Source organism: Patagioenas fasciata, chromosome 4, assembly GCF_037038585.1.
Source record: "Patagioenas fasciata isolate bPatFas1 chromosome 4, bPatFas1.hap1, whole genome shotgun sequence".
Taxonomy (NCBI): Eukaryota; Metazoa; Chordata; class Aves; order Columbiformes; family Columbidae; genus Patagioenas; species Patagioenas fasciata.
In genome coordinates this window covers 78,873,513-78,894,628 of record NC_092523.1, presented here as the reverse complement: position 1 = coordinate 78,894,628, position 21,116 = coordinate 78,873,513, and the positions used below count along the sequence as shown (strand labels likewise).

General features: G+C 41.6%; 1 protein-coding gene across 7 annotated transcripts in view; it reads right to left on the bottom strand.

Annotated features, from left to right (window-relative positions):
• Positions 1–21,116, bottom strand: part of CCSER1 (coiled-coil serine rich protein 1) — a 436,344-nt gene that overhangs the window by 386,239 nt on the left and 28,989 nt on the right. For all 7 annotated transcript variants that reach the window (XM_071808258.1, XM_065837729.2, XM_071808257.1 and 4 more), the window contains exons 2-3: positions 4,789–6,135; positions 4,069–4,256 (exon numbers count right to left, since the gene is read on the bottom strand). In XM_071808258.1, the coding sequence (XP_071664359.1) occupies positions 4,069–4,256; positions 4,789–6,091 (1,491 nt within the window). In that variant the 5' untranslated portion in view covers positions 6,092–6,135. The remainder of the gene's footprint in view (positions 1–4,068; positions 4,257–4,788; positions 6,136–21,116) is intronic.

The following is a 21,116-nucleotide window of genomic DNA, read 5'->3' as shown; positions in this document are numbered from 1 at the left end:
TGCTTAAATCTCAGTTTGCCATGTCCATTTTTTTAATGCTAATAGTACGTGAAAGGCACTTTCTCCATGCTAAAGAAAGAATATAAGGCCCAAATTACTACTTACCTACGATTCTCAGTTTATTGCTATTTAGATAGCACTTTTCAGCCTTATACTATCAAAGCAGTCCTGACAGTTCTTGCTTTAAGCAGCTTGCAGAGTTTCTTTCCACAAAGGAGCAAAACGCCAAATTCATTGCAAAAGGAGAAATTTTGTTACATTAGTACAAAGCTCATTATAAATGAATTCCGCCAAGTCCACTTCACATGCAGGGTGAACTGCAGGATTTACTTGAACAGTTCCATAAGAATTCATGTTCCTAAATACTCTCCCCTGAGAAGCCCAGCATAACAAAGAGGAATTTGAATTAAGCAGAAATCCCAGAATTCAGTGACAAAATGTAACGTTCTGTTGTTAACTATGAAAACACTTTCATGAATATTACAGATATTGGAGATATTGTATGCGCAGCAAATTAACAACAGGTCGAGGGTATTCAGAGAAAACAACCTCGTTCGTTCTAAAGAAGGCTGTGCAGAGGACATTGAAAGAATATGTGCATTTTGCTTACCCGGTTCATATTTTTATAACAGTTCTGGTATATCCGGAAAAGGTTGCTTTGTTTGTGGGTTTGTTTTTGGTTTTTACCCGAACGGAAACTCTGAGCACCCAAATCCTCCCCATAACCTTCCATCCACTCCTTTCCAGCAGCTCATCTGCTGTTCAGACATGAATCATTGATGTTCTGCAGCCTGTAGCTGGGGAGTGTGTCCCATACAGCTTTCCCAAACCTCTACAAGTCACATTTACAAGTCACAAAAACAAACGCCTCCAATTCCACTTCCAGGTCTACTGATCACCCCCCGTAGTTCATAAACCATTCAACTCATTTTCAATAGCATCTGCCACCTAATGTGTTGGTGACATATTGCATAAAAATCTCATCTTCCAAAGGGTCTGAGTGTAGACTGTCAGAAAGCATGATGCACAAGGTCAAGTCCATTCTCAAGGAGAAAAGAGCTGGAGAAAATAAGCTTAAGACAACCTGGAGTAAATACGAAAATCATTTCAATCTTCTCTAGACCAGCAGTCAACCTACTTTCAACTACGCTCAGTGCTTCATCAGCCACCAGTAAAATATCGTGCTATTTAGCACAGGGAAGAGGAATATGAAAAAATTTAGCCCTAATTCACGTATATTCAGTGAAGTCAGATGGAGAAGGGATCCTGTTGCTTCTCATATGATGTACAAACAAGGTCAGAAGTGGTGCTTAACACTACTCAGGAAACATTAAACACCAAGTCACCCGCGAGAAGCACTGATCCCACTTTCACGAGTTGCAGATTTCTCATAAACATGAGGATAGATTTGAACACAGTGGTTTGGATAATTGCTCCATCATCACAAATATCATTTCTAAACTACACTGGAAACCTGACTATTAATTGCTAAGTCACCCCAAATCACCTCAGTAACAAAGCCTGGGTACAGTGACAGTACAGTGCACAGGATGTCCAGGACACCTAATTGAAGTCTAGACACCAGCTGCTAATTAGATAATTATCACAAACAGGCATTCCAAGCAGGGGCCATAACACACTTCCACTGAAGCGACCTATGTTTTGCCTTTCTGCTCCCTCCGGAAACACAACGAGAATCTCAAATACTAACAGTATGTCTTTTTTCCTGCTGTTTTGTGTCTTAATCCTCTTATCCAACTGGGAATTTGATCCTATTTTTTGCAATGTGTTTATTCTAATTTTCTCTTAGATTTCAACTACTCGGGCTTACATTCTTTTCGATGGTCGTGCAGGGCTGAATATTTCAGATCAGTCATGTCTCTTACCACGCTGCTTTGTACTTTTCTTTCTTTTGGCCTGTCCTACACGTTGGCAATGCAAACCCACCTAGCTGGAGAACAGCCAGGTCACCCACAGCTCCCATCAATCTTCTAAGACATACTTAACTAGTCTATACGTTATGTTTAAATATTTCAAGTTGTAACTGATGACTTAATGGTTGGAACGTTTGCACACCGCCATACGAATCTCTTTAAATTGCAGCAGTATCAACCATGTTCACTTGGAAAGGGTCTATTATACTGCACAGGCTAATCAACATGAAACTGTTTCAAAACGTGTCCTGAATTACAGTTTTTGCTTTTTTTAAAAAAAAAAAAAAAAACACAAACAAACAGTATGTAATCCTAAAATCATTTTCAGTGAAATGGTGGCACCTTGTGGCAAAAATCGGTCACTGCAAGAACGATAGCTTGGAAACTATTGAGATGAAAACCACACATTAATAATGTGAGTAGTTAATTTCAAGTGTCTGTTTATGTTCATTATTTACACTACTATGCAATTGTCATGTTTGTAAACCTTAAAAAAAAAAAAAAAACAAACTTCCTTCTTTCCCTAAATGTCCTTTGTGAGCAGCATTGCTCTTGCCCATATTAAAAGCCCCTTTCAGCTTCTCCCAAGTGAGTCAATACCACTCTGGGGACCATCTTTGGAGGTACGGATGTCACCGTGTCCTGCCATCCACAGCGGCATTTGCAAGCCCAGCCACAAAGGAGACTTTGGATGATACATGGAGACACAGAGGTGACATTTACCAAAACAAGAGACAGATTTCACATCCTCTTGAGAAAGCCCCAAACCCCAGTTTCCATAAGGGGATTTCACACTAAATCAGATCCTTCTCTGGGGACCTATTTGAAATGAGCAACCAGGCACTAGAATGGGCAAATCTCACATAGGAAGACAATTTTAGCCATCCTTGGCCTCTCAGGCCAGAGAGATGTTATGTCTAGTGGCAGCCAAAGGAACACAAAGTCATTAACATTGGCTTGGGAATGATAGGAGTTGTCAAGTTTTCTTATGAGCCTGTAAAACCACACCAAAAGAGCACAGAACTGGAAATCTAACATCAGTTTTACCCATCAGTTTCACAACTCTGATGAAGTGAAAATATTCTCTCTTACAAAAGGCAGTTGTGTTCACACCTGAGTCTCTCAGGGATGCGTTTGGTCCTGCATCATTGTGATGTAACAGCTATTGGGTAAACTTGAAAAGGAAAAGCCCCTTGTTTTATTTACGTAGTTAGGTTAGCAACTCTAGGCAGGGCTAAGAAACTTGGAGCTTTTTGCTTTCTATGGAAAGCTGTTCTCAGATACAAGTACAAAATGAAACCTCCTTTCTTCAGCTAGTATGTTGAATACAATACTTCAGACCAATAACAGCCATAAAACTTGTTTTAGTGATACCCATAAGCTAAAGAGCGGATGCCACTGCTGTAGATGTTCAATCTTAGCATCTTTATTTCTCTCCCTGAGACACACATGTGCAAGTATAAATTACGCTCATCCTCAAATGTTTATTCTTACTGGCTGTAGGAAACCACAACCTTGTCAGCTAGTCAGTTCTTCCTATTCTTTCACTACAGAGGTTTCAAAAGTACTCTGCTGCAGTTCTGATCTATCTCAGCTCTTTCAGACCTCAGGAGTTGCCAGAAGAGATCCTTTCCTCTTCTCCTCACCTTGTGCTCAGAGCGAAACCATTCAGACTTGCCACCAGCTTCGAAAGAGCCTCCTTACAGACAACTTCATCTCTGTACAACTTCTGAACCTCATCTCGCTCCTACCAGACATGTAAGTCCATGAAATAACTCACACAGTAACAAAAAAATGTTGCCGCAGAGTAGTCCATTGTCCTTAACCTCAAACAGTCATACTAAATGTTGCTGCAGTTCTCTCTCCCAGTATTTTTCTTACAAGCAAATCAGCAAAGCCTGACAAGAAGAATCTGTTCACAGAAAGTCCACAGACACTTTCACAATGCCACACCCTGAAAAAATACTTTTAATATCCATAGCTGAGCCTGTATCGCATTTTGGAAGCCTGAGACAGCTGCTTTTTTTTTTCCTCCCCTTTATTACCATCTACTACTTGTAAACTTGCTGCTTCTCATTATAGTTACATCAATCACAGAAAAACAAAAACCTGTGCATATGAGAATAAAACTTACCATGCTGTTCATTTTTGAGGAGGACGAGCTTGCTCTCTGCTTCCGCAGGCTGCTCAGCTCTTCTGTGTTTGCATCCCTGGGTTTTATGATCAGCCGGCTGCCTCCAGCAGTACCTTCCGAAGAGGATCTCAGGCGCTTCTCAACAAATCTGCCTTCTCTGTACGGACTGAAGCTATTGGCAAGATCAACTACAAATAGAGAAACATTCAGCAGTCAATACAGAGAATTAAGCTCTACAAGTATTTTCTTACTGAGAACATTACTTTGCTTGACATGATTGAATTGAAAGGCAGTTGCACAAGATGTTCTGTAGAAAGCAGACCTTGCTTACCCAAAATTTGCTGTTCAGCCCCAATGACCAGCACACTCGGCACACTACAGCCCACAGTTCCTCATGGAAGCCAGAAGGACCTTTGCTCCATCCTTTCCTTTCTCCACTTCCAAACCACTGCCCAGTAAAATCCCCCAGAGAAACCATAGCTGGTCCACCGGTGTCAAAAACCAACCTGCCTTATTCTGCACCCAGAGGCAAGTCCAAGTTTTGTAGGGACAGGGTACAGCTTCATTAGTACCACACAGAACAGGGGTGCATGCTGGGTTTGGTTTCTGTTTGATCTTCTTAGCTCAGCTCTGCATCCGCACCCTCCAAACAATTCTTGCAAAAGAACTGAGGCTGAAAAAACCCACCGAACCCGACACTGAAGAGACCACGAGACATACCTTTAGAACGGTTTGTTTCACAACCCCGTTGTGTTCTGAAGGACTGAGGTTCAGAACGTGGGACGATCTTTGCCTCTATGACAGGAATTGCCTCTCTCGTGTGCGTGGTTTCAGGTCTGGCCCCAGTCAACTCTTGTGCTTTTGGAGACAGCGTCACCAGTTCTTCTCTACGCTGTAATGCAAAGGTTTCTACATGTGCATTTGCAGAGTTCATCTCTCCTATGTGCCTGGCATCATTACTATGTAGTTCATTGGCTTGCAATACTTCTGTCTGATTAGCAGCTGAGGTTTTGAATAAGGTATTAGATTCAATGCTACAGGAGCTCGCGTGACTCACAGGAGATACACCAGCAGAATGCTCAGTACTTTCCACAACATCCATCTCCCTTGCAGGAGCAGCAGCAGGATTCAAGAAGACCTGAGAGGTAGAGACATTGTGGCCAAAATCCTCTGTGAGCAGCACCCCAGTACCACTGCTGGGCAAAGCATCAACCTCCGAAACAGAATCCTCCGTCAGGGCAACAAAATCCGAGGGGGTCTGTGCAGCCGTGAGGTCGGCTGAGAGCAGTGGGGACTGCAAGGAGCTCCCCAGGCCCTGCGGCGTCTCGGCCGAACACGGAGGAGAGGACTTGGTGATCACAGATTCGCTTTCCGTGTACGATTTAACCTCCAGCGAGCACCGGGATTGCTGCGCAGAGGAAACGGACCGACTCTCCGGAACAGGTTTGGAAAACTTGTAGTGAGATGAAAAAGATTTAGTGAGAAGCTTTCTTGTGGATTGTTTGACGGAGTATCGGCTCTGCTCCTCCGCAAAGCCCGAATCATCACCCTCGTTCTTCCCAGAGCTTATGCAATTTATAAAGACATTCTTATTAGCCGAGGGCTCCTTTCCCTTTTCAAAATCATCTGTCAAAGACCTCGTTATCTTCTTGCTTCGTGAGCTGCCAAAGCCAACCGAATGCCTTCCTCTGCTTTTAATGTGATCCTCTAAGCTCAGTTTTTGCAAAGTGCTGAGAGGGGACTGGGCACCATTTGAGATGTTCACATTTTGGCTGGTCGAGTCAGGCTTCTGCTCGCTCCCCTTCCTGTTATGGAAGCTAATGGAAGGGGTGCGGAAAATACTGCGGCGCTTGCCTGTGCTCCCTGAGCTGGAGTTGGTGCTGGAGGGGGAGGACGTGTGGACACCGATGGCATTCGCAGATGAAGGTGAGGAAGGAAGGGAGTCGTGTCTCCGGCTAATACTCCTCCTGAATATTGGCAAGCGAGATACTAGAGTCGACCGTCTGGATCCTGAGTCCCCCATCAGGGCACAAAGCGTCCGTGGCTCTTTGCAGTCAATAAACAAATCTGGAAGGAGAAAAAAAAGAAAAGAGAAAAAAAGATTAATGATTCAGCCTCAAAGTGCACTTGAACAGGCTTTTTAAGTCAGCCTAAACATGAGATGCCAACATCAGTTTTATGTACAGTTGCAAGCTGTTGCATATTGAAGGTGTTTAGAATTTCAAAGTGATATTCAGTAGGTGGTGCTGAAAACCCAGCAGCTGAGCAAAGATGTGGCTCAAAACGTGTTATGATACGTTATACAATGCAAATCACATTGGGTAACAATTAAAATCTACCTGCCAAAAGATATACAAACAAGTTGCCCAAATGTCTTTGTTTCTTTAAGTTCTTTGGATAAGTCATCTTACAAACTGTAAGCTTGCTTAGAAGAGACGTGATCTTTCACCATCTGAGTAGAACAAAGTATTATTTTGTGTTCCTACACATTCAGATTTTTGCAAGAAAAAAAAGAGGATTTAAGTTTTCAAATGTTTACCAAACTCAGTTGGAGTTTTAATTCCTTTAGGTGCTCCTGCTCCAGGCCGTATGCACCACCTCACCGCAGAGAAAACGCTGGCATTGCGGTCAAGCCAAAATACGCACCAGCAAAAACTCTTCGTAAGGAACTATAAGTTCTAGGATTTTGTCAAAATATGGGATCCTGTTTCTAGGGTTGAACTTTAAGGTTTCCTTTGAACGCTTCTCTCTAATTGTCTTGTAGTCAGCTTATGTATAGCTTGCTATTCTTGCAGATTTTTGCAACAGCCACTTGTCATTTTTTATAAATATTTAAGCATTGAAAGCTTCTTTTGATCAGCACAGCAGATCTACTAGAAGAAAATTAATCTTTATGAAATACATACAACTTCCATCTCCTTTTTTGTTGTTGTTATAATAAACTGCCACTGTGAGAGACAGGATCACGGAGGGAACAATGAAAACACGTGCTATGGAATCCCAAGAGAGGCTGTGGGTTTAATGCCCAAGTGCAACTTCAGGAGCTACAGGTGTTCAGCAGGTAGGAATAAAAATCAGATCATTTATCTAAACAATGCTTGTACCTCAAGTGCAAAAAACACATACATTCACCTAACGAGCAATTTAACATGTTACGCAGCTACAACAAATATCTATGAACAATATATGTATTTATACAGTGTATATATATATACACACACACATATAGGTAAAAATAGAAATGGAAACAGAATATTCAAAGAGTAGTAAAGTACTTGAAAGGGAGGGTAATGAGTAAGTTCAAAGAGTATTTCTGATTAGAAACTGGACTGTACTTTCCATGTTAACTTCTTTTAAACGAAAAAGCCAGCAGAGCTCCAGGCTGCGCAAGCACTGCCGAGAGCCACAGCATCCACGAGCACACCAATCAATAAGCAATTCTGTAGCCCAAGATGAGAGAAATGGCTTGGGAACGGTCTCTAATTCCCAGAAACCATTGCTGATGTCTGACGACACACTGAAATCCAACCTAGACAATACCCAGGTCCTGCAACTGTAATTATTATTATTTTTGCTGGACCCGTGAATATACTCAGTGTTGGCTTTCCAGGGGTAACAATTTTTAATAGAATATATTGCCTGTAACTGTAGATAAAAAAATATGCATTTTTTCAGTCATTTTTCCTTCCTTGCCCCTTGGAGGAAGAACACAAACAAACAGACCACTTTTCTCCTATTGTCTAAGCAGCAGGAATCCTCACCCATAACATAGGAATTAATTATACTGGTTTTTTAAGGTCTACAACAGCTATCAGAGGATATTTCTTAAAACACATACATCCATGTACACATACACATATATACAAATACTTGTGTGCATATACAGTTTGAATACTTTGAATATTGTGAATTTATTAACATATTGAATATTAATTGCACGTACCATTTATTTTATATATATATATATATGCACACACACATCTTGCAGTGTAGAAGTGCCAAGGTTTGCCAAGGTTTAGCACTGAGTTAAAGTGCTAAATCTTCCAGATTTAAACGGGACAACAAATCTGATCCTAGACAGTCAATCTAGGATCTGATACAAAGCTCCATGAATCTTAAATTATTGCGTTTTCAGAATACTAACAAGAAAATAAGTAAACAAGAAGGATCAAGGACAAGTGACACTCCAGGAAGGTTTTAAATTAGATCAAGTTTCTTTAGGATAAAATATATTTTGCACAATTATCACATAACGTGACCAGTCCAATAATAGCCTGCACAGTATTCTGTACGGCAGCCTTAATCTCGGTCAAACACACAAACCATCACTTTGTAATAGCTTTTCATTCTAAAATCCAGTTCTTGCCGAAACTGACATTTACCCCGTGCTGCAGTAGACACATTAACATTTTTCTTTTTATGGAATGGATTTTTGGTGCACATTTTAGCACCTGGTATTACATGAGAAACTTTGGTATACTAAAGGCAAATAAACTATTTTCAAAACACTTAATTGAATTGGACACCAGCAGATGGGGCCGTGGATCCACTTGTTCAGTGACTGCACGTGTAAAAAGTTGCTGCACTTCTCATTGCTTTTGTGGCGCAAGTAAGGACTTGAAATGATCTGTGAATTTTACCATTATCATAATTGCACATACATACCAAAAGCTAATATATGCTTATTCAACAGAGAACTGTCATGAGTGGGCCGGTACTGATGCTCCCTTTATAAACAACCAACCTGCTGCTACCTCTCAACATTTTTTAAACCAAGCTTTCTAAAGATGTTCTCCTTAAAGATCCACCTCCTAGAGACATCGAACAGTATCTCCCACGCAAAGAACAATCTGAATTCGGCACCCATGCTTAAAATGGGAAATAACTTGGCACACAGCCCGATTTTAAATCGGAGCAGAACACCAACGCTCCTCTCCCCTACACAGCCGTATGATTTTCAGGCTGCAATCATAGTTTAAGGAAGACAACACAGGACTAACACGTGAATCTTAAACTGTGAATATACCCCATCCCTCACGTGCGCAATACCATAGAGCAGAAGGCAAGGACCATGAGATACTCTCTATAGACTAGTTGGCTCCAATGAGATTCCAGCCCTACACTGTCCTCAACATTTCAGCATTACCATTTTCAATATTCTTCCAATTTTATCCCAATATTATTTGTCCCTCAAGTATATTTGGGACTTGTTTTTATCTGCACAGCTCCCAGAGGTCACTGTGTGTGTGAATTCCTGTACGCAAGCAGGACATAACACCCTAAAAAAGCCACTGAAATATTATTTTACATTTAAAACAAGAGCAAACACCTGCACATAAACAGTCGGGGCTTTAGCAGTTCTCAAGGGTAATGTAGTTGGATTAATGGGGCCTTACTGCAAACACAAGCACAGCCAAATGCCTGTACAATAGAAGGCACTAACTAAGAAAGAGCATTGTCGATATGAAGCAATTTGGTTTTGCAAATGAAACTAGTGAAATTACTTCAAATACAGACCAGCTCCATTTGCTTTTGTGAACACCACTCTCCCCTTCTGCTCCTTTGTGCGTGTAGCCCCTAAGCACAGCACAGACCTCAAGGACGGATTTTGTGCAAGAGTGGCCACAGCTGTATTCTCAATGTGAAATTTTATAAGGTACTACCGTGTCTGAACTTGCTTGGAGTTTAATTTTTATCAACAGTGTTTATAAACAAAAGAACACCCAACCTAGGCAGCTAGACCTTTAAAAAATTGTGTGTGTCTACACATGCATGCATATAAAACTCCACACACTTTCCCTCGGTACTGAAAACTGACTGCGCAAAATAAATAAAAGCTGTTTTCAGATTTATGAAAGCCATCTGGAAAACAAGAACACAGGATCCAAGCACCGAGCTATCCTAAGGCAAGACATGACATTTCCTGTGTCCTGCAGCCCAGCACTATCTTCATTTACAAATGTTCCCATGCTTTGAGGAAACAAGAGAGGAAGCAGCACATAAACTTGCAATAAATAAATTTGAAGCCACACACACATCAAAACCCCATGTCCCATTTTGACCGGTCTTGTACCAGTTGAGGACGGCTATTTCATCACTCTTTAACTGCTATTCCCAGTGCTGGAATGAAATTAAAAGTGTAACAAACATTCAAAGATGAAAACTGGAGATAACTTATCTATATATACTCTTGTGAATTTAAGCTAGCCAGAAGGCAAATGTTCACATGAGACAGGGCACATGTCACTCGTTCTTTCATTCATTATCACTAGGTATGGAAATCCACCCCACCCGAAGCAGGTGAACTGCAGGTTTACTGAAAGAGAAGCAGGGAAACTGTTGTCTAGAAAGCTAGAGGTCACTGTTCCCTCCTATCTACATTTAAATCATTCTCTATTTTAAATGCTTCTGTATCACACCCAAGGTTCTCTCAAAGTACTCCAGTGTAATATACAGAGGATGAGGACAGAAATGAATCATTCTTACCGGGAGTCTTCACATCCACCCAGCAGCCAGTTACTCTCCAGTAAGAGCTGGGATCATCTACTGGCAAAAACGTGACTGTGCGAAGACAACAAACAACTGACTCTCACCTGTTCAACATTCAGATACAAAAAGTCTGAAACACAGCAAGGACCATCCCACAGCAAAGCCACAGTCACATCTGTGTGACTGGGATTTGGTGTGTTGTGTTCGTTTTTTAACAGAGGAGAAACCGTCTCTCTCACCTCTGTCACTTATCTGGTTTCTGGACAAGCGTACAATGCACTTCTTAAAGCCTCTGGTTTTCACAATACTCATAGTTTAATTAGAAACAGTTACAAATAATAACCTGAAAATAGAAATATCAAAGAGTACCTGTTTGCTTTGTGATTCAAATGTCATGGCATCCACTCCCGTGATTATCTTTCCAAAATGTGTTTATAAGCAATGAATTACTCACTTTTAACAAGCAAAGGGGTCTTAGACAGGTCCCTGAGTGCAGACAGAAGTTAAATCAGAACAAAAAAGATATTGACTAATGTTGAGCCATGTGAGGTGGACACAGAGCTGGCAGTGCGGTGACGGGGCAGGATTCAGCAGGACCAACCAGCATCCTTCTGCCCTCACCTTTCTCTCCTCTCACCTCCACTCATGATGCACATGGCAGCCTTTTTATGAGGCTTAGAGACCGCAGAAAATCTTGTTCAATTAAGGCTTTAAGGAAAACGATTGTTTGGACTTTACAATAAATACTAGGACTTAGTCACAAACATGAGGTGTGTTCATTTATAGACAGCAATTTGACTGTCGGTTGTATTTTAACTGAATAGCAAAATCAACCTAGAAAGAATAAAGGAGCTTCTTTATTCTCTCCATGCAGGAAAACAACGTGTAACATGCCCACTAGAGCACTAACTCGTTTGCACATCAGCAAACAGCAAATCCAGCATTTGCCTCGGCCCAGGACATTCAGAGCGGGCGAGACTCCTTGCCAGCCATTTGCTCTGGAACTTGAGTGGAACAGATCGCTGCTGTGCAGGCTGGCTGCTGCTCTCCCAGGGAAAATACCAGCAATAACACGACCCTAGCTCTGCGCTCATGGTGTATTGTTCACTGCAGAAAATTGGTTGGTAGCATGAAACAAAGCACCAATATCGGCTACAACTCCCACAGGCATTCAACGCATCTCTATGAAAAAAAAAAAACCACACACACGCCACCAGTTCCTTATAATATTCTGCTGGCTCATAAGGCATCGTGAAGTGTCTCTAAACTATGATCTGGATTATTTGCACAGTCAGCAGGGAATTCAAGTTCTGCTTCAATGTGCTCCTTGTAAAATCTGTCTTTCCATGTATTCCAAATGCATACCTCTAGCTCGCTCCAAGAAACCATCAGAACCACTCAGCACTACGCAGTGCCTGCAGAACTGCGAGTCTTTGTTCCGTGCTCTCCCATGTCTATTCCTCTTGTCTTCCAGAATCACAACTTCAGTGTCAGCAGCAATTTATTTTTTATGCTAAAGCTTCCTGCACGTTTTCCAGCCTGGCTGCTTCTCTGTCTCCAGTGCTGCCTGTTCCTGCTGCATATACGGCAACCACAGCGACAACGAGGCCTGGGGTCATTTATTACCTCTGTCACCGGCTGAACGCGTGACCCTAACTGCATTAAAACGGACCAAATCCTCATCTGTTGTAAATTCATGGGGCTCCACTGAAGTGAAACATGCTGATTTAAACCACTTGGCTTTTCATCCCTATAAGCCTCAGTCACCCCATCTGTAATTCTTTTTTTAAATCCTGCGAAAGTAACATTTGGACATGTATGATCTAATCACTCCTAGTACACACACTCCCAATTTAAGTGGATAGAAGCAGATTGTGTTTGCGTCTTTTTTATGCTGACCAAGTACAGAATCCCTTAATGGATTATAATGAAGATAGATAAAACCCTAACAAATTAATGATGCCGTTCTGAAAGCCCGTACACCTGTACTCCATTCCTACTTGTCCAAGCTGAAACCAGAGCACTGAGATAGAGGGACCCATGCCCACCTCGCATCCTCACGCTGAAAAGGACTGGGCAACAAGAACTCTTCCAGGGGATGCAGAGTAGTGAGAAGATTTTAAAAACTAAAACAACATAAATCTATGTGGCTAACAGTATTCATGAAAGCAAACCATGAAAGCTTTGCCTAGCATTGGGCACACTAATTTACAGATCCGTCTTCGATTAATAAGGTACCTGTAGCACATCACTGTAGCAGCTGTTGACCGTGTTACCACAGAATCTATCTCAAGGCAGAGGAATAGAGAGAAGGACTAAGGCAGCATCCTCACGGGAGAGATCCCTACTGAAATACAGAATTGCTCAGAAAATCAAGGAAGAAATTCAACTCGCTGCTCAACCTAGCGAGAAGACAAACATCTAGAACAGACAGTTGGGAAAAAAAACAAAGGAGAGCTGACTGACACTGCTTAATGACATTATCTCTGAGCTGGCCAAACTCAACTGCAACTTACAAAAAAGATCTTCTGAACAAAGCTGCTAGAAGGTTCCTTTTTCCTTGTGCTAACTCATAGATGCTAATTCAATTCTGCCAAGCACTTAAGCACATGCTTGACTTGAAGAATGAGAATAGTCTCATTCCTATTCAGTAAAACACTTCAAAGCACATACTTTCAAACCATGAGTGGTCCCATTGACTTCAATGGGACGCAAGCACAAGCACAAAGCGAGTGCTTTGCTGGTGGTGCTCAAAGATGCGATTGAGCCCCTGCATTGGAAAGAGCTGGACATCCTGTGTCTGGCCATTTCATAGCCAAAGATGGAAGAGTAAAACCAACCTGAGAGGCCAAAATGAACTATATAGTAACTGTGAACCAAGCTGCCCTATTCTGAATGCTTTTTAGGATTGTTGTAAAAGCTGAAATGAATTCTCCATATATTTTATACAGTAAGAACAAATGAATATATTATTTTCTTAAATTTATGCACAAGCCTAATTGCTATGCAGGCACAATTAAGAAGATCTAAGAAATGAAAAACCAAGATACCACATGGTTCTCAGTTCCAAAAAATCAGAAACATAAAAGCAGATTTCACACACTTGTGTGTGAGCACAAAACTCTGATTAAAAGACAGCTGACTATAGCAGGACTCCGTGCTTCCCGAGTGTTTTAAACACAGTTCTGAACGCATAAAAGATGTGTCAAAAAACAAGTTTGGGCATTTCAGGATTTCTTAGGTCTTCCGTGGTCAAGCAAAAGGCTTAACAAAATACAGGTAATGTCTCTTGGCTATCGCACCTCTTGGTCTGTATTTTCCTATCTGCATTCACCTCAAGTCAGTGGAATACAAATAAATTCCCTGTTTCTTGCCCTCACTGACTTCTGCCATTCCCTACCAGCTCCTCTGTGCAGACCGCGGCCCTCGAGAGATTTAAGAAATCTCCCTTCGGAAAAGCTTTTAAAGCCTTTGATTGTCCATGTTGCTTCTTGGTTAACATCTATTTGTCACATCAATAAAAAAAAACTTTGTAGTTGTTTTACATACATGAAATACAAATTTTTGATGCTTCTTTTTGAAAGATTTTTGTCTCTCTGTCTTTAACCTAGCTGGAAAGTGGATGGAGTCTTTTAACTTGCATCATATGCTGAAAATTATACTATTGTGGTATTGCTTTTCCCATACCATCATTAATCAAATTAACACCTCTGCTTTAGTCCTGAATTCCTGTCAAGCAGGGCAGAGATTGCACTCCGTGTTACCTCTTAAGCCCATTACTGCTCTAATAATTATGTCCAGAGTTACAACATTTTTTTGGCTGTGGGCCCAAGGCCATTCTATAAAATATTATGATGCATTTTCCTTCAATCTGTTCTTTTGATCCGATCACAAACTATTTTAGAAGAGGTGGACAGCTGAAAAAAATAGCTGTAGCTCCAGAAAAATCAACTAACAGCACCCTGATCCTCAGGAGTTACTTTCCCTTTGGTATGTACACACCATAAACACAAAATACATCTGAGAGAAAATGAGACCTGACCATATTTAATAATGTAGCAGAGTGAAGTATCTGTGTCTCAGAGCAATGGGACACGATGTGGGGTTTCTCACGTCAGGACTAGCTGACTGCTTTTATGCTCTTCCTCATCCCTGATTCAGAACTCAAGTTCTTCACAACAAAAAGTCAAGTAAAATGGACACACACAATATTTTTACAAGAATAACTGGAAATAAGATCATGGGAAATATTTTACTAACTACTTCTTCAAATTAGACTTTTGTTTGATTACTGTACCTATTGCAGCAGGGTGCCAAAAGGCACAGGGAGGTGGCTGGGTTGTACCAGATGGCACTGATATCCAGATGTGATATCCGGATGCTCAGACCCTCCACTCTTGCTTTGACCTTCCTCGTTCAGTGGGTGCCAGGCAAAGGCGTTGTGACATCGCAGGGAATTTGGTGACAGCTGATGCCATCAGCCTCTCACCACGCAGACACCGGCACCCATGGCTGAGCCTGGCTCAGGGTGACGGCGAGAGCTTGTCGGTGCAGAGAGCGCAGCTGAGCGGGGAGCGGCGCGATGCTCAGGCCAGGGCTGTCCCTGCTCCTGGCTCTCTGCATGGCTTCTCTCTGCCCCGGCAGCCTCGGCCGTCTCAGCCGTCCCTCCTGGGCCACGCTCATGTGGGACGTGCCCGACCAGGACCTGCAGCAACAGCACACCGGCCTGGGGAGCCAGCGCTCCTACCGGTCCTTACCAGCAGGGCAGCTCCAACACATCCCTGCCCGGCTGGGTCCGGCGCTGGTGTCCCCAGAGGTGGCCTGTTTGAGCTGCTCAGCCCTGTGCCTGCTGCTCAGCGGGGCTTTGCTTGTATGCTACCTCTGCAGAAAAGCCAAGAGACACCTGAGAGAGGTGAGTGATGGGGCTCAGGCAGGTGGGATGGTGTCAGCTGGCTGGGCCAGAGAGGTCTCAGTCCCCCTTTCACCATGCTCCCTGTCCTGCTCTTTCCAGTAGACATGCCAGGCACCCTCAGCTTCTCCAGAGACCTGCTGCCAGGGTCACTGCTCCTGCAAGAACTATGAGCTGATCCGCCGGTTGAAGGAAAATCCTGACCTGCTGAAGAGGTACCTGCGGCACCTGCGCAACTGCTACGTGTAGAAGGACGCCCTCCAGAGACAAGAGAAGAAGAAAACGTGGGAGGACTTGGAAGAGGAGGAGACACTTCTGCACTTGCCCATAGAGCCACAGCTCCAGCAAAGCTCTGGGAGGGACAGTGTATGGCAAGGGATGCAGTGAGCAATGTGACATCTCTGGCAATAAATGTTCTATAGGAAACTGGCTCCAAGTTACTGTAACATCAACTGAATGTTCAATGATACACAGGCAAGTTACTCTACACAGGGATGCTGTCAAGTGCCTCCCAACCAAAGAGAAATCCCATTCATGCTAATTGTTCAGGGCTCTCCAAAGAAAACACAGAAAGCAAGGAGGACTGCAACATCAGCAGCTAAAGCACGGTCACAAAAATCAGACTCCCCCCTGCACTGCCTGTGAAAAAATAAGGGATAGACATCAAACATCTACAGCCTGCAAGATTACTACCAAGAAAAAATTTGACAATTATTGATTGGCTTAAGCAGAATTAAAGGGACAAAGCCAAAAAAACCTGTGGACTTGTAATGCACTGTAAAACTGTAAAAAGAGACAATAACATTTTGTAGGGAATAGATCAAAGTTTCACACTTGACAGAACTGCTAAAAGAGTTTTTACAGTTGGGTGGGTTTTCTTTAGAAAAAAAGGAAATATTTTGCCTTTTCTTACAGCTTTAGTACCATTTTCAATAATTTAAAATCAAAGGCCCATAAGAATACATAAATCTCTAGCAAAGGGCTCTGTAAGAAAGTCCTAAGATCATCGGTTTTCTGCTAAAGGAAACATGATGCACATTTCTACACATTATATACATTTGGACATTTTTCCATAGAACTGTCAGGCTGAATTGGGAAAAAGAAAATTAATCACTACATTCCTCAGGAGGCTATAAAGCCTAACATGCTATTCACAACAAACAGTACAAGTTTCCTCTTAGAGAACATGACAAGACAGGAACAATATTAACTGATGTTTTTAAATATATATCCTATTACAGCCAGTCAATCCCATTCCGCTTGCCACACCAAGGCTGATTCTAGCAGATTTTCATTCAGATTACCTTCTTCAGCCTGCTCTGAGCCTGAGCTGATCCATCGGCACGGCCTGTACGGCGGTACCGTGCCCCTGAACAGGCGCTACACCCCGGGCAGCTCCCCAAACCTGCAGCTCTGCTGCCTCTGCAGAAACATCCGTCTTCAAGACACCTGTGGCGTCCCCTCACATCTCTACGGTGCCTTGTGTTACCTTGGGGAAGCCACCTAGTCATTCAAGCATTAAAACGGATAATGCTTTCAGGGTTATTGAAAAGATTTAATGCAGTGTCTATTTAAGACCTCTAAAATTTTTAAGTGGCAAACCCTTCTGAAACACAAATAGGCACAGCAAACAGTGGGGACAAGTAGCATCAAAAAAAAAACTGCCTTAGGAACAGAACACAAATTAATTATGAATTATTTTAGTATTATCCCAAACCCTCAAGTGGGAAAGTTGTGTTGCTAATTGCTAGACTGTACATCTGCTGTTTGCCAAGAACATATGGTGCAATTGTAACAGGAACTGCTGACTAAGGGAATCCATCACTTTGTTTGGATAATAAAGCAAAACTTGAGAAGCACTTGCATTGTTCATCATCCTGCCCTAACCACACACAAGTTTCTACCATTGAGTATCAACATTTGGGTAAATGTTTGCATGACCCTGTTTTGAACTGTTCACTCCATCTCCGTAATTTTTCCTTTCTGAATACATAGCTGCAACCCAAAGTCACTCAATGGACCAATACAGGAGGAAAGGACAGCTCTCATTCCACGGGTTACTTGGCAATAGTGTGCTGATCTCTAGAGAAGTAAATATTTTCAGAATTGTCTTTGTTCTGATTGTTTTTTAAGTCTCTCGGCAACAGCACCGGACTTATGATCTCTCCTGAAAGTCTGTACCGAACTCTACAACCAAAATATGCCCATCAGAAACCTGCTAGTTACAGTGTGCTAACCAATCTGAAGTATGTGAATGGTATAAATGATTTCATATGTATGTAAACATCATTACTCCAGCCCTCTAGCACCACCCATTCTCCAGCATGCAAGACACTCCTGTGTTTAGTTGTGCAGATGAATAATCTAATTTGACGCAAAAGCAAGTGGATATATTGGATTCTATGGATTAGTCCTGCTGTTTCATTTGCTTTCAACAGACAAAAAGGATATTTGAGCATCTTACTACTCCTTTTACTAAGGCTTTTTTCCTTACATTTTTGCAGTGAATTACAAAACATACGTTTTCCTCATGTCCAGCTTGGACAGATGAGCACAGAAGCCAGTGTGCCACCATTTACTGAAGGACGAAACCATGAGCAGGTCAAAGCTCAAATACTGGGCTGCCTGGTTAAAGTTCTTTCCATTCTCACACAAACTCTTGGCAGGCATGCAATGGACATGGCACTTCCACACGCTTGCTCCTGTCTGATTGAGGAAACTGTATGCAAGGAAAGATTTGCAATATTCAGGCCAATAGGTCACATTAACTGTTATGGTCTCATCTTTACCCATTATGACTGCAGCTTTAAGAATCTCTTTGTATACAGAGGATCTGAAGAAAATTAGAAACAAAAGGCAGACACACCTATGAAACAGAAAGCAGTCAACTACTCAGACTTTGAACTTCGCTCAGCAAGATGGCTGTTAGAATACAAGGAACAAAATGCATGGGAATTATACATGAAAAATAGAGGGAAAGTGAGGTTTAGGAACAAGGCTACTAAAAGTAGAGGTGGAACCAAATGTATTCCTAGAGATACACAGGAGATACGGCTGGATAGGCAACAGATGGTACTGAAAATGTAACTAAAAGTTATTTAATATAATAGAATATTATAGTGTAATAAAACACAAAACTTTCAGCCCATAAAAATAAAGCATTGCAGGGAATTTCCACAAAGATGCTTGTAAATTTCCAGAAGCTTAACTCCAGCCATTCTGTAGCTAATTTTAAACTATCACATCTATCTGCACTTCCAACACATGTAACTCCATTGCTTTAATCCAGTCCAGTTGAAGTGACATTGGCAATAGCAAATCAAGGGCTAACCCTCAATCAGTTCATACCTGTCATCTGCAGCAACGAGAGGTGCCGGGAAAGAATAAACTGTTGTTTGAAAGAAGAGACGAATCTATGGGTTTATTCCTCTCTGTTCCCACAACTGCTGCTCTGATGATCTTTTCAGGTTGCTTTATGTTGGGTGACTTTTCCAAGCAGTTTCAACAATTCAGTCAGAACTGCCTGAGGTGCAGCAGGACATGCAGTAACAGAGTGAGCAACTCATCCCACTTTTTACAAGGAAGGGTGAATTATACCCAATTAGACCTTGCTTGCCCATCTGCCCACATCGTTTAATGTTAATGTGTTATTACATCATTTCAAAACAGACACTTTGTTTTGTGCCCACACTTGACAAGTTCAGGCACGCTGAACTCCACCTGAAACACAGATGGTAATACCCAATAGTTTGGCTCTTTCTGTTACGCAGAAGACAATAAAAGACACCAACATGTTTTGACCCAAACCCAGCGCTTGCTTGATATGACTATCACCATATTCAGGATGGAGTCAAAGACTAAAAGCATGGATCACTTTGCAGCAAATCCTTCGGCTGCAGTTTAGTCTGGCGAGCCATGCAGAAATCTACTTCTTCCACAGATGGAATCTAAAGCACACGCTGACGGCTGCACTCACTAGAGGTAACTCCCTTACTCTGCCGCACACAGATTCTAAACATTTGAATCCATTAAGTTTGATGAGTAAGACGTGACAGCCAAACTGGTTTAATAAATTAAGAACCTTCCCAGTCTCATAGATCATCACTGACATCTCAAAATGAACGTTTTAAAATAACTGAGATATTTGACCTAGAAGTACTAAAACAAATTGAGAGACCTATTCTTGTCTTTTTCTTGCTGCAATCCAGCACAAAAGAACAAGAAACTTTGTCCCACCACATTACCACAATAGCTTGTCTGCTGATCAAGTGACAGAAGCGGGTTTGTGCAACATCTTTGTTTGGCATTGGTTTTACCATAAGCTTCAAAGAGCAGGCAACACCACACACACATCAACCCATGGCAAACACAGGAACAGTAACACCACTGTCCAGCAGTTGCCTGTAAGCGGTTGCAGGGGACTGTGCAGCTTTTATTTCCATGTCTCTGTCTGAACTGTTATTTTGGTGATATCAATGTCAGAGCACTAGAAATGACTGACTGCTATCAAATTGAGCCGTGCACACACTCACACCTAAAAACCAATATTGTCTTGTAGGTTAGCAACAATGAACTCCATACAGTGCTCTTAGTGCTAGAATCTATCTACAGACACAGTTTTCCTGCTGGCTTTTACAACAGCATCAAAGCAGCTGCAAGTCAAAGGCAGTTGACTCCAACTTCAGAGGGTTTCTCAACAACTTCACCTAAGAAGCAGCTGGCCATGGGAACACAAGCCATAGGCTTTGGCTTCACCATTAAATCTTCATTAAGCATTTTCCAGTCATTTTTCCATCAAAATGAACATGAGCAGGAGAGGACGTCCAGTAGCATCAAAACCAGATACTGGCATTTGTCTTCATTTATAACATCAAAGAGACTTTGAATTATTTGACATTACAGTCATGCTTATTAATCCACCTGAAAAAAACAACTTGTTCCTTTCATCTCTAAGAAAGCCAAACAAATTGAACTATGTTTCAGTTAGTACTTAACTGCTTCCTTTCAGGAAAAAGAAATGGCTCATTTTTACAAATAAAGTAAAGCTAATTAAAACCCTATAATTAATAAGTACCAAATAAAACCATTGGCTTTTTTTTTTATATTGGTGAAGACTTCTTCATTTTCCCTTACATCAATTGAAAAATAAAACAAGTTAATTTTATACATGACTATTTATCCAAAATATTCTGATAATGTCAAGGAGGAATGCTTGAAGCACACAACACGTCTCAGTAGCACTGAAGCGATCAATACAATTTGCTGAACAGCCATCAAAAAAGCTGTTATTTTTCAGAAGGTTAGCTCCTCCAAGACACACAAACACCATCATAACTTGTTATCTCAAATGCCCCATTTATTACACAAAAAGATTCTAAAAACATATTTTTTCATCCCCATATTGAAACTGTTTTTTGAAAATCACAGGCAAACACAGAAGATGTTTGTTTTTTGCAGCAATCTTTTTCCTACTCCAAAAGTCTTGTTGCAGATGAGACTGACAGTTAAAGGTCAATTAGATCAATTCTGAGATGGACAATGTCAAGAGTGGTTTAATCACTAACCCAAAAAGACATATTTTTAGAAACAAAGAAATACAATAGGTAGTAATCACATACAGAAGTGCTAGTTGTTCACACATGCATTTTTG